Source organism: Anopheles arabiensis, chromosome 2 (genome assembly GCF_016920715.1).
Source record: "Anopheles arabiensis isolate DONGOLA chromosome 2, AaraD3, whole genome shotgun sequence".
NCBI lineage: Eukaryota > Metazoa > Arthropoda > Insecta > Diptera > Culicidae > Anopheles > Anopheles arabiensis.
In genome coordinates, this window is record NC_053517.1 from 88,988,495 (window position 1) to 89,001,936 (window position 13,442).

General features: G+C 47.9%; 1 protein-coding gene across 1 annotated transcript; it reads left to right on the forward strand.

Annotated features, from left to right (window-relative positions):
• The first annotated feature begins 2,754 nt into the window (after positions 1–2,754).
• Positions 2,755–5,589, forward strand: LOC120897665 (esterase B1-like). Its single transcript, XM_040302685.1, has 2 exons — positions 2,755–2,970; positions 3,044–5,589. Exons 1-2 carry the CDS (start codon positions 2,899–2,901, stop codon positions 4,766–4,768), a joined length of 1,797 nt encoding a protein of 598 aa, XP_040158619.1. The 5' UTR covers positions 2,755–2,898; the 3' UTR covers positions 4,769–5,589.
• Positions 5,590–13,442: the final 7,853 nt, after the last annotated feature.

Below are 13,442 nucleotides of genomic sequence, written 5' to 3' on the forward strand. Positions count from 1 at the left end.
TAAACAACAGCATTTGTGTGGCACAATTTAACAATCCGGAGCGACCTCTAAACCTGGCCCCATGAGACCGGTGTGAGCGGTTCAGCAGAATGATTGTTATTACACCGAACGACTGAAAAATAACTCAATTACCATCCAATTACGCTCCGGAGTGTCGAACGTTTCCCTTTCTTCTGTGCAACGAAAGCGACGCCTTGTCAACCTTGTCCAATTACTTACCTTTAGGGGCTCTAATTTTGTCAACTTTGGGTGTGTTTTCTTTGCATTTAAGCAAAGCAATACACATAAGCCATTAGGTGTAAAAATAGGGAGAAAAAAAAACCTTCTTCGGGTGACATTTCACAGCTCAAGAAAGTGATCTTCAGTGTGCCAGTGTGTGTCGCTAAGCCTCAGCGGGCCCCCGGGGGTCAAAGTTTGGTGACAAGCATTCGTCTCCCTGGCTCTGGCATTAATTGATGGAAGTACAATATTTGCAGCTCATGTTGGCCATATGTTGGCTTCCCTTTTGAGCCTCATTGGCCTCAAATGTCCTCGCCGTTATCCGCACGCGGTGTGTTGTGCGACCCATTGATTGGGATTCAATATGTAAAAAAGGCATAAGTTAAGTCTTTTTGTGCCGATACGGGGTGGGGATTTAGTTGCATGCAGGAATGTGTGTACAGCACGCCAAAAAGGACCAAGCGAAAAGTAATGCATCGTCCAAGCCTGCCACTGCTGCCCAAGAACACAATGGAAAAGGATCCCGATACAAAGCGTGTGCACTGTACACATGTGCACACCCGAAACGCACAGGAGACAATTAAATCGCCTCAAAAGATCAGCAAAAGACACACACACACACACACACACGCACAGAAAACGGCAAATTATTGTTAATTGATTTTGCTTTCCGCCCGACTGCGACTTCAGGGACTGGATCTGTCAACTGCACAATGCGACCGGCAATCTGGCATGAGGCACGGATTGTTTTTTCTTCTTTTCAAGGGACTGTTTTTTTTTTGGTCGCTGGGTTAACAATTATCGATGCCCTTTGGCTGTGGGACGTCGGCATACTGGGACACATTCGGAATTGTGAAGCAAAGCGGAACGCGCCTGTACCCAGGTGAAAGCGGCAGCAATATTAATAAACAAGTTGAGCAAATAGAAAAGAAAATAATTATGAAAATTGATTGTCGGGCGCTGCTGGTACGGAGTGCACACGAAACCGTGGAACAAAAAAAAAAACGAAGCTTTACCTTTTCCCGTTCTGTCGTACATTGTCCGGGTGGATACGGAGCGAATGATCCTTTTAGCGACAAATTGAGCCACCGCATTAGTGGGAAACTGCACTCATCCCAGGGGATTGGGTGCAGTTAAGTGCTTCTGCCTCGAGGGGGTTTCGTATCGGTACATGACGGGCTGACGAGTGGTTCAGAGAAGGATGAAATTGATCATGACAAAAACATGGAACGGAAATCATTTGTGGCAAATTAATTTGAGATATTGCTATTTTATGTGGAATGGATATAAAGAAAGATGTAAAACGATTCTTGGCTTGAGGAAACATATTTTTATTTTTTTCCCTGCGAATTAAATCATTAATATGTAGATCACATTGTATTATCCTAACGACTTGTGAAAACAATCCAGAATCAATTTCCAGGGTCGTAAAACATTCTCCAACACTTGCAAATAAATTGCTAATTTAACACATTCCCCTTACTCTAATTCTTTTACGACCTTTGACTGCAAATTTTTTGACAAAACCCCCTCACGTGCCAAAATAACTGTTCTTTACCCTTTGCCATTTTTTCTCCTGTTACTCCTTCACTTACAATCACAAACACCCAAGGGCCACTTCAGTTAATAACACACCCTTCTATCAGCATACAGCAACAACCAACGCATCATTCTCCACGCGACAAAATAACTGCACATTACCCTTTTTTGCACACTCATGGCACAGTACCTTCCGGGGTGGGTTAACCATTTTTAGCACTGGTACCGTAAAATACCTCCCACAAAACCCTATCTCATGCCACTGTCACATTCAACCCTACATGCCATGCGTCAAGCTAACGGGTTCACATCCTTTACTTCTAGAGAATCCTTTCTTTTTTTTGGCAAATTGTTAAATTGGCACGGGTACCGCTCATCACACAAAGCTTATAAAAACATGCTGCTGATGAGTGGCTCGGAAGCCTCCACCATGCGACAAACTAACTGTTTTTTACCCTTTGTTTTATTGAATCCTTTCTGGCCCCGGGTTAAAGCCTTTTTGCAGCCTTTCTCACCGTCAACCATTTCGCACAAACACGTTTGCGTCTTTCCGCGCGTCTGCACGTGGGGGTAGCGATTCTGGCCGGAATAACTGTTCCCGTGCCAAAATGTTGAGTGAACCTTCACCGGTACCACCGGCAATGGCGGCCCGAGACGCTGCGGGTAAAGGCTTTCTGGGACTGACTGGGCGTTTTTGGCAAAAAGGGGTTCAATAAATCAATCGAACCCGAAGCTCGGTTTTACCCTACGGGGTTCGCTTGGCATTGCAAATAAACCGTTGGCCTCTCGCTCTGCTCGAGGTGCAGCGTGCAGGTTAGGTAGATTTGCATACCGATACATTGTATCAGCTCAGGGTTTGAAAAAGCGCTCACTGCGTTTTGGGGCGTTTTTGGAAGCCTCTTTCATTAACATGGCACGATTAATAATTCAAAACGAAGCCAAAATGAGCTTAAGAATGGTGATGAACATTTGATAAATGTCACCGTGTGAACCGCGATCGCGAGCAGTATTGTTTGGGCCACAGGCTTGAGAAGAATTCCGAACCTTTCGAACCTACAAAGGGAAGTTGCTTTGAATTTGGTCAGCTCTTAGTTGATAGTGTCGCTGAACGTCTCGAACAAACCAAAGCAAACCATCATCATGGTTATGCGAAGTGCACCACTGATGGGATGGAAGAACGTCAGCACCGGTTCCGATGCTGAGAAGCACATGGTGAGTGAGCGAGCTGGAAGATCCGGAGAACAACAACAACAACACCTCATCCTGTGATCATCACCTTTTCCAGCCAATCACGCGAATATGCGTCCAGGTGCAGCAAGGCTCGGTGTACGGCGTGCGCGACAAACTGCCGAACGGGCAGAGCTACTACTACTTCAAGGGTGTGCCGTACGCGAAAGCGCCCGTCGGTGCGCTGCGCTTCAAGTCGCCGGCGCCGCTGGAGAAGTTCGCCGTCTCCTATCTGGACTGCACCCGGGAGCGCAGCAACTGTCTCGGGCTGGACGTGCTGACGAAGGAGATCAGCGGCTCGGAGGACGGCCTGTTCCTGAACATCTACACACCGAAGCTGGGCAAGCGGGACGACCCGGAACCGCTGCCGGTGATGGTGTTCATCCACGGCGGCGGACTGATCGGTGGCCACGGCGACAGTTCGCTCTATCTGCCCAACTATCTCGTCCAGGAGGGCGTGATTGTGGTCACGCTCAACTATCGGCTCGGTGTGCTCGGGTTCCTGTGCCTGCCGGACGCCGGAATCGAGGGCAATGCGGGTTTGAAGGATCAGCGGGCGGCGCTGCGCTGGATTTCCGAGAACATTGGCGTGTTTGGCGGTGACGCGTCCAATGTAACGCTGTTCGGGGCGAGCTCGGGCGCGATCGCGGTCAACTTCCACTGTCTGTCGCCGGAATCGAAGCGCTACTTTCACAAGGCCATTCTGCAGAGCGGTTCCATCTACACGGAGTTTGCGTTCCAGGAGCAGCCGGAAGAGAAGGCCCGCCGGCTGGCGAAGCTGCTCGGTCACAGTCCCGCCACCGACGGGGAGGTGTACGAGATACTGCGAGCGGCACCCGCCCGGAAACTGTTCGAGCTGCAGCCGCTGGTGCTGACGGAGCGTGAGAAAGCGGTCGAGCGGCTGTTCCAGATCCCGTTCCTTCCGGTGATCGAGCGGTCGGACTCGCCGGACGCTCTGATCACGCGCCATCCGACCGAGATCCTCAGCGAGCCCAACTCGATGGACATTCCGATAATACTGGGGTACAATGAGCGCGACGGTATGATGGTGCTGATCGATGCTATCAAGACGCTGGCCGCATACAACGCCGAGCCGGAACGGTTCATACCGCGAACGGTGGCGCTCGATTACTTCTCGCCCGAGGCACGCGCGCTGGGCGAAGAGATCCGGGAGTTTTACTTCGGTGCGCGCCCCGTCTGCCGGGACACGCTCAACCAGCTGACGGATGTGTTCACCGACAAGTATCTGCTGGCGTACCGCATGACGGTGGAGCTGTGGGCGCGCCATCAGCGTCGGTCGAAGTTTTTCGGCTACCGGTTCGCGTTCGACGGTCTGCTGAACAAGGGCAAAGCGATCATGTCGCTGGGCACGATGAAGGGTGCGGCCCACATCGACGAGGTGTACTATCTGTTCAGCTCGCCGCTACTGCGCACGGAAGTGCCCGAGACGGACCGTGCGTACGGGCTGCGCAAAACGATGGTACGGCTGTGGAGTAACTTCGCCCGGTACGGTGATCCGACGCCGGCCCAACCGGTCCCCGATCCGGTCGTGCCGTTCCGCTGGGAGCCGCAACCGAACGTGCCGGACAGCCAGGACGTGCCGCTGCTGTGTCTGAACATTACGAACGACGGTATTGCGATGGCCGAGATGCCCGAAAAGCGGCGGATGAACTTTTGGGCCGGCCTGTTCGAGCGGTTCAACGGGAAGCTGGCCAACGTGAAGCTGCCACTGATCAGCTCGGCGCACGCGGATGCGCCCGATCTAAACAACAACACGCTGTAGCGCAAAACTCTGCCCGACTGAATGCTCTGAAAGGAATGCAGTTTTTAACGAAAGATTGAATGGCGCGATGCACCATTGAGTGAATGAATTGAGCGTGTGTGTGCGTGTGTGTGTGAAGCATTTTAATAGCGTTACAAAGCGCTTCTAAAAGCGCTTCAATGAGAGTTTCTTTATAACAACAACAAAAAACTCGATACGGTTCGAACTGCCGTGGCCGTTGTTTGGAATCCATTGTGCCCTTTGGTAGGAACGGCTGTTCTTCAGTAACAGAATAAAGGAAACAATCACCCCAAATACCCTCAGACTTGCAGACCTGCCCAAGTTCGGCTAGATTGGGCACGGTGTTGCTCGTCTTTTTTCTTAAGACACACGCGCAAAAAAAGCAAAGTTAAGGCTGGAGGACCTATTTGGGACGCATTTGCGATGGATATTGTTAGGTGCGTGCGTGCGGAAGAGAGAAGGACGTTGGGTAAGGACTGCACAATCCTAAAGCCCTGGGACTAAAGTTAGCGTATCATGCCCGGGTGCAGTAGAGAGAGAGCGATCACTCGAAACAATTGCAAAAGGACACAGGGATGAAAAGATCGATATCCTTACGTGAGATCGATTGTTGTTGCATCGCTTTTGATAAAGCGTGCAGAAGGACCTAGTGAGGAACTCCTTCTCTCTACCCGTTTGTCCCGTTTGGTGGCTTTTGTCGCACGACAGCAGAAAAAAAGATAGGACTTGAGCTATAGAAAAGCAACAACGAGACGAAAAGTGTACACCGTTTAGTCGTCCGGGCCTCCGGGTGTGGGATGTGGGAAATTATACACAATTACTCGAACACCGTGATTTGCCTTTTGTGACGGTGAATTGAATGAAACGGTAGGATTCCTTGGATGTGTTTGGATTGGAATTCAACGATGTGCTGTGCTGTTGTTCGTGGCGAAGGGATACACACGTTTTTGGTATGTCCAGCTCATACTAACCGTTTTCTCTTTTGTCAACCAATTTCTCGGGATCTCGAGAGTCAAGCGTGCGACTTGCACAAAAGGACACTTTTAACCGGTAAGAGGCTGCGAGTAATTGATTAAGAATCGCCGGACAGATGTTCCATGCGTGATTTCTTTCAAATTTATTGCTAGACAACCAATTCAATGCTTTTAATGTGTTCTGGATTGCTTCAATCTATGCGTTCGTTGCGTGCGAGGTTGTATCTAGCCTGTCTGTTGACTCTCTTGAGGCTGTCCGTCTCCAGAGGGTTACGCGGAGCTAGAAAGAAACCGATACGGGCGCAAGTCATGCGGAAAACATGTTGCTACATGAGATCATTATAAGGGATTTTGACGGCCTGATGCTGCCAACTGACATTTGTTTATGTCTGAAGACGCCCGCACGCACATGTGGCCGAATCCGTTTCCAGGACGGACCACACGACGATGGATGACATCAGTCTGATGTCACTGTTGTGTGGTGGAATTGGAACAACGCACGTGTTTCGGTGTGGTTTGACTGTTTGTTGAAAGTTGGAACGGAGGAGAGTGTTCCCAACTGTTCCCGTATGTCAAGTTTTGCTTTTAAACTGCAAAACCGAGTGCATTGGACTAAAACTCATAAAAAAAAGAAGTCACCCCACATTGAAAGAGTTGCTTAATGGAGTTGCATCAATATCGTCGTCCGTTTTTTTGGGGACACGCTATTTCGTTTCGTTTTCAATTAAAAATAACTCACAGCGCTGCTTCGCTAATCCTTAATAATTGCTGAACGCTGTTTTTCGGCCGCGCGATTGGGGGCAACTTCTTCGGCCCTTGCTTCTTTCCCGTTTTTAGAACTGCTACCGAAAAAAATGCACTACATCCCTGGGAAATATTTCTATTTTCTTCCAACCCGTGATCCTGACCAACTGAGCCACATCCCTCTGCTTACTGCATCCTCGGGCCGGAATGTGATCGCGCCATAAAACGTTCCCCATTGGCATGTCCCACGGAGGCTGTCCACGGAGTGTCAGTTTTTGGTTTGGCCGTGGTTTGCCAAAACAGGATGCAGCTTTCGGCCGGACGAACGGGCGGCCCATAAAGAGATAATCCTTTTAACGACGTGTTCGGCTACCGTAGAAAAGGGTTATCGGGACGGTTTTGAAACGTCTCGGGAAGACACAGGATACCAATCAGGCAACAAACCGGTGGCAAACGATACTGAGAGAGTTCTTTTAATTTTAATGAGATTTAACCAGGCACCCGGGCGTTCCGGTGTATTGGGTGGGGCGGTGTAATAAAGGTGACACCGGCCGCACCCGTAGCTCTAGCGGCCGGGCCGGGAGCGTAAAGGATTAACCGCTGAGCGGCCGCTGGGGTCATAATAATAGGATTAACCCGTTCATCCACAACTCTGCCCCGGACCGCATAAAGCCATCATAAACAGGTTCCTCCCATCGACAGAGAGGAAAAAAGGGGTACACCCATCAGAAGTTTGGTCGGAGGTGCTTTGTGCCTTTTGTTTCGTTGCCCTGCAGTCGTTCCCATCCCATAGTGGGCCGGTTTTTGCATTTATGGCCAGTGTGTCAATAATTAGATTCGCATCCCCGTACACGGATGGCACATCACAGTGTGTCCTGCCATTACCCCTTTCGCATGCCAATGTGTGTGCTTGCGGCTACCCCTTTTAACCGGGTAGCGGCAAACGGTGATCGGCACGGCGTGCGATCGTTTCGGCAATCCTTTGACTTAATCCTGCCCGCACCTTGCTCGTCTCACTTGCACGCAACACACATACACACATACACACACTGGCAGTGCACTGGCCCGAATTTTCTGCGTTTATTGCCCTAAACGGTGCTAATCCTGTTAACCCTTTTCTTTTCTAATTTAAATATCTGCCAATACGGGCTGCTGCTTACCCCGCGGGTGATCGTGGACTTTACGATCGCATGCTTTAGAAGCGGTAGCGCAGGCGGAGACGATCGTCTGTGTGTATGCTTGCTTTTGTGGTCCCCAACCGAAAGGGTTGCGGTGAGCAGACAGAAAGGAGGCTATCGGTAAGCAGAGTGGTTTGCCGGTCCTGGAGTAAAAGTGGGTTTGTGCTGCTGCCGCAATCAAACTATCAGCAAGCCGATCAGTACCGACAATTTGGCTACCGAATTTTATAGAGTGTCCTGCAGCAAAACTGGACAAGGTTTTGCTTCTTAACCCTTTCGGGGTGAATTTTCTGCTATTTATATTGCTCTTGGAACAGTATGCTACTTAACTTCTACGGAGAAAGTCAAACGATGCAGCAGAATAGTTGGGCTTTTGGATATTTGTTTGTCCGTACCTGTTGCTTGGGTGCAAAAATTGGAAAATATTTTAGAACTACACGAGATACGTCTCAGTTCACAACATATAATTGTTCGTTAGTAAGAATCACATTAATTTGTTTAAGACTTTGAGAATTGTTGCAACAGACTTTGATTCTTTGCTGAGTAGTGTCATCACAAAGATTAGAAATTCAAAGATAACTTTGCCCGATAATTGAAGTCTATTGTAAAGAATCTGTTGGATTCCGTGTTTAGGGAAGTCTTTCCCCTCCACGTGTTTTTCCCGAACTTTAGTAAGACTTTCAAAATCCGGAAATTGCCCGTTTTGTGTCAAACTGAATCGCCTTTTTAATTCTGTTTGCGGGTTTTAGCGCAGAAAATCCACACGCAGGCATTGTTAGCGTGATTGGTTTATCCCAGTTTCAATCCCAGCCCTTCCAGCTTCCACGCACACCAAACCCATACACACCAGAAAACCAGGGACACTAACACCGCCGTGAACCTTTCCCCTGCACTGCACCAACGGCAAACGTGTGCCGAAAGTCACAATGGAGGAATCATAAATTTGCAAATGAATTCATTAAGCCCTTTCTGCCGGCCTGGTACAACCGATCGTCGTTACCGACGGCCGTAAAAGCGAAAGGATGGCCAAGGACTTTCCTCAGGTTGGCAAGCTTCCTCACACCACCATCACCACCACACACTACCCGCTTGATCCTGCAAGCAACAGTTCTTAGGTTCGCAAAAAGGATTTCTCTTTCCCAATAGCATTCCTTCCTTTCCCTGCCAGAATTGCAGCGCTTTATGGAAGGAAGAAGTACTCATAAAGGCTCATTTCTCCCGTTTGCACTCTCATCTCGTGTCACTCGCTTGCGCATGCAAATTGCCATTGCCTTTTTTGCCCCTTTTTGCGAATGGAAACGTTCGCATCCTTTACCGGCTTTTGGCACTCCGCTCAGTCCGTCCTTTGCTAACCCTCGGCCGATTGTTAGCACCTTTTTTTTGTTTTTGCGAACGTCTCATTAAATCGTAAACCTCTCTCTCTCTCTCTCCCGTGGGCCCAAAGGGATGTGCCATCCCTACCCTTGCCACAGTGAACGGCAATTGAATCCTTTAAGCCGACGGCCGACGGTCGCATCCTTTTGCTGCAATCGTATGGCACTTTTCGAACTGTTGGCAAAAAGGCTGAAATTGGCAATGCAGAAAATGGGTAAACGAGAGAAATGGAAGATGTGCGAGACGAAAAAAAAAGAGTGATGAGAATGAAAATTTGGCACTAAATGCCGGCCATAAATGAGATACTCTTTCTGCTATGGCCCTGGTACGGCAGGGAAAGAGGAAAGGCAGAGGAACCTTTTCCTGGTTGTGAGTGTGTGTGAGAGAGAATTCTTTGGAGGAAAAGGATTTCGACTTTATGGCGAATATTATGATTGGCAAGGATTAGAGCTGTTGTTGCTATCCTTGTCGCATCGGCCATACCGGCAATACCCGTTCGGTTGACGATGATTTTTATGATTTTATGTTTACAGCACCTCCTGCGTTGCCATTGTGACCACCCTTCCTAACCCGTCGGTGTCTTCTCGGTGTGTCCCAATGTGATGGGAAAGAGATATGAGGAAGGATTGCCGATGCTGGTGATGGAAGATCGCGCGATGGAAGAGTAAAGGCGAAGGGTGTGAGGTGTAGGGAATATCTAGCTCCTGCAGCAATGTTGACAGTATAGAGATCCTTGCAGTTTTTTTGCCAGGATTGAAGTGTTTGCAAATAAATGTAATTTTAGAGAGCGTTTGCTGAAATTCGCAACATTAGCTCGGGTAGAAGTGGGGTAGAATAAAAATCAGCAAACTTTACAACAAACCCGGGTTCCGTTAGGATGGCGAACGCCTGCCTAACGGTGCTGGGAGAGCAGCTTTTTTTGTTTGCTGAAAATAATGTGATTTTTTGTTGTTGCCAATATCAGTATGTTGCAAACTGTGCTGTAAACTGTTTGGCCTAGGTACCGTTGCAGATCAAAGTCAATGCCATCGGGAAAATATTTTGGTGTGTGCAAAATTTTCTGCAAACATTCCAGGTTTTTGGCAGGTAGGTTATGTGTTTTGGTTGACTCTTCCTGGAGAAGGAAAACATTTCATCTTGTGCCAAGACATTGTCGGATGTATTTAGATGTTTTTGCTTAGTGCCAACACTGTTGTCTGATATTTGTTATTTTACTAAGAGTTTCATGAACATAATAATTGCATGAAGTTTCGGATAGGAAAACAATCGTAATGTAGAGACAATGGAAAACAGGCAGAGCTGAAAGTATTTTATGTCATGTTAGGTAGCTCCCGCAGTTAATATTTCAATCTCAATTGCAACATAAATTGAAGAAAATAACTCATTTTAATGATTTTTTGAAAAAAACCAGCAGAACCTATCGTAAATTGAAGAATGGAAACGTATATTAAACATCCCTTCAGAAAAATACGAAATCAATTAGAAATAACTGAGAAGCTGTACCAAAAAACAAACACGGAAAACGGTTAAACAATATTAAAATAAAAGGATCAATTTTTAAAAGTAATTGAACGCAACTTGTGCTTCATAAAGCAGCTTCAAATGTGTTCAAGAATCAATTCATAACGACTTTACTGATTGAACTGTTAATTATTGTTCAATTTGAACGAGACGCCCTAGTCTCCGTGTCTCTCCAAAACCACATCATCTTCCCGCTTAAAAAACCACCACCACCTGTTACCACAACTCCCTGTAATGTATGCTCGTGGGAACAAAGTGCAAAATGCAAACAAACAAACCGGTGACAGCACGTAAAATTATACCGCGACGCGAAACGGACACTCATAACTTTCACCCATATTCTCCACCTCTCCCATTGGCCGCGCAAATCTCAAACCCCAAACATTCGCACACACTCCACTCGTTAATGACTAGCACGTCCTGTAAGCGAAGCGAAATCAGCTGGAGCAGGAAAAATGGGAGCATCTCAGCAGCAAAAGAATGGGCAGAAATCCGTGTAAGCAAAATTATTAATTTCACCCATAAATAACAATCAAAATATAGTTATAAATTATTCCACGCCGTACGTGTGCGGCAGATGAGTTCCGCGCACAGCACAGACACAGTGTGTGCGTACCCGGTTGTGCTCAAATTGCTTCTGCTGCTCTGGGCCGGTTGCGAAGATGAGGACTTTGCGCGAGTTGAACTTTTGCAATGAGATTGACCCGATCGGGTGTATCGGTTCCGTGTATCGGCTCGGAAATGAGCAGGCTCGTGTGCTGCCCGCGAGGCTGATGTCCGCGCGTCTGCAGCCCATTTTAGCCCATTTCGGGAGGCCCATGATTTATGAACGTATTTCGCGCCTTTTGAACTTCGATTTTGATGCGCCCTGTGGAGGGTGAGACAGCAGGCACGCATTCCTTTGTGGTAAGGATAAGGTGTTGCAGCAAATGGAAGGGGGAAATCTTCATTACGAACAGCCGCCCCGAAAACAAACGTGACGAATGATGTGCAAATGGGTGAAATGACATCTTGCGCTGGTTGCAATTACATTCGCGCGCGCGTTAAGGAGCTGGATATTTGCAATATCAGAGAAACACGAACAATGCAATCGATTGGGGCGGAAAGAGCACAAGGATATTAATGAAGGTTGTGTGATTGATCGATCGCCATCGTACGATTGAGTGTTTGCAACAATGTAGTGGTTGCTGGATGGCATGTGGATGTTTTGAGAAGTTTGTTAGTAGGTCAAACTAATGATATCTTGATTGGCTTTGCAGACACTTGTTTCTAAAACTAACAATATCAAAGGTTTTGGTTTCTAATACAAAGTGTCCTTGGAGGGAGTGGCGCAAATTATCAAACGAAACAAATTATCATCTTCAATTCAACGCTTTCAACGCTTGCCGATTGTTGAAAGCTGCCGATTGTTCATAGGTCCTTCTACTTTCAGCTGCAAGTAGTATGATACACTCTATGCTGCGATAATCGTTTACTTTGTCTTTCCTCCATCGTGCAACTAAAGGATGTGTGTGTGTGTGTGTTTGGAGGCAAATGTGTAAACATTAAGCTCAAGGTCCCCAACACGCCGGGGAACGTGATTGTTCAGCCTATTGAGCCATTCTTCGCTCCTGCAGAATGACCCTCACAACACACCAGAACGCATTAGCCTGTGATGGCCTGCTGTAAAGTTCATGCTGGAGAGGGAAAATGCATCACTATTTCAACGTTTTTGCTGCAACGAAACACAGTGCAAAGCGCAACTCAATGATAAAAACCATATCGTAAAATTATCATTTCTGGCTAAACACAACAAAACCGGCCCATTAGAGGCTGTTGCGATCCTGCTCGCCCGCACGAAACAACCAAGCCGGCATGAGGGAAACGGCGAGAGAGTGCGAGAAGACTGTTGGGAAACAATTTCTGCCTTGGATGGCCTCCTGCCGCGCGAGCCAGGCCAATTTGCATCGGAAAGGTGCAGTTGCCTTGACACCTCGTTCTCTGTCGCTTTTCCTTCTCTCGCGCTCTCTCTCTATCTTCGCACCGTCGTGCAATGGCCGACAGGACCTTGCGGAAAACTGTTGGACGTCCCATGTGGAAGAGATTGCCCGGTAGACGGTGGTTCGCTTTTGTGTGCTGTTTGGAGGTATCCTTTGGCGACGTGTTTACCCACCCCCCTGTTGATGCTGGTGGTGCCAACGTCCGTTGTTGTAGGTGCATTGTGAGTGGTTTTCGGAGCGATTGTTTGTGTGGGTTTCAATTTGACCAGTTCCAGGCCGGGGTGTGGAAGGCCTGGTGTGAGCGTCCTGGTTCGGGCTCCAACCGTGTCGGGTACAACTGAGGTGACCGATTGCTTCACCGGGACCGGAACGAATCCGTTCCTGCCAAACCCGTCAGCCGCTAGCCCGCTGGTTTGAGGCTGCTCTTCTCGTTCCGAAGATCGAAAAGACGTTCCGGTCGATCGAAACTCAGTCGGAATGGCATTCTTTTGTCGTGGTGAGCTGATGCTGTCATCGTCGTTGTGATGACAATGCTCGTTGGCTCTTGTTTGCGAGAGGAAGCTGTTCACTAGCATTGCTACCCGTGGGGATTTCTGGTTAAAAATGGTACTATTGCAGATGAATGAAGGGGCAATGAAGATAACACACAGTGACACACAGTGAAGGATTGTTTGTAATGTTGCTCTGCTGTAGGTAATTGTCAAGAGAAATGAGATGCCATCGGAGGTGTTGCTTCCATCTTGAGATGACTTATTTTTTAGTCCTAGGTTTGAAGTCTCGTTAGCTATTAGTTCAACAACAACACACACTTTAAAGATTATTCAAATAATTGAATTTAAGCACACAAAATAGAAATATCTAACTCAGTGCATCTACATACTGTTGATCCCACACCGCACTTTAA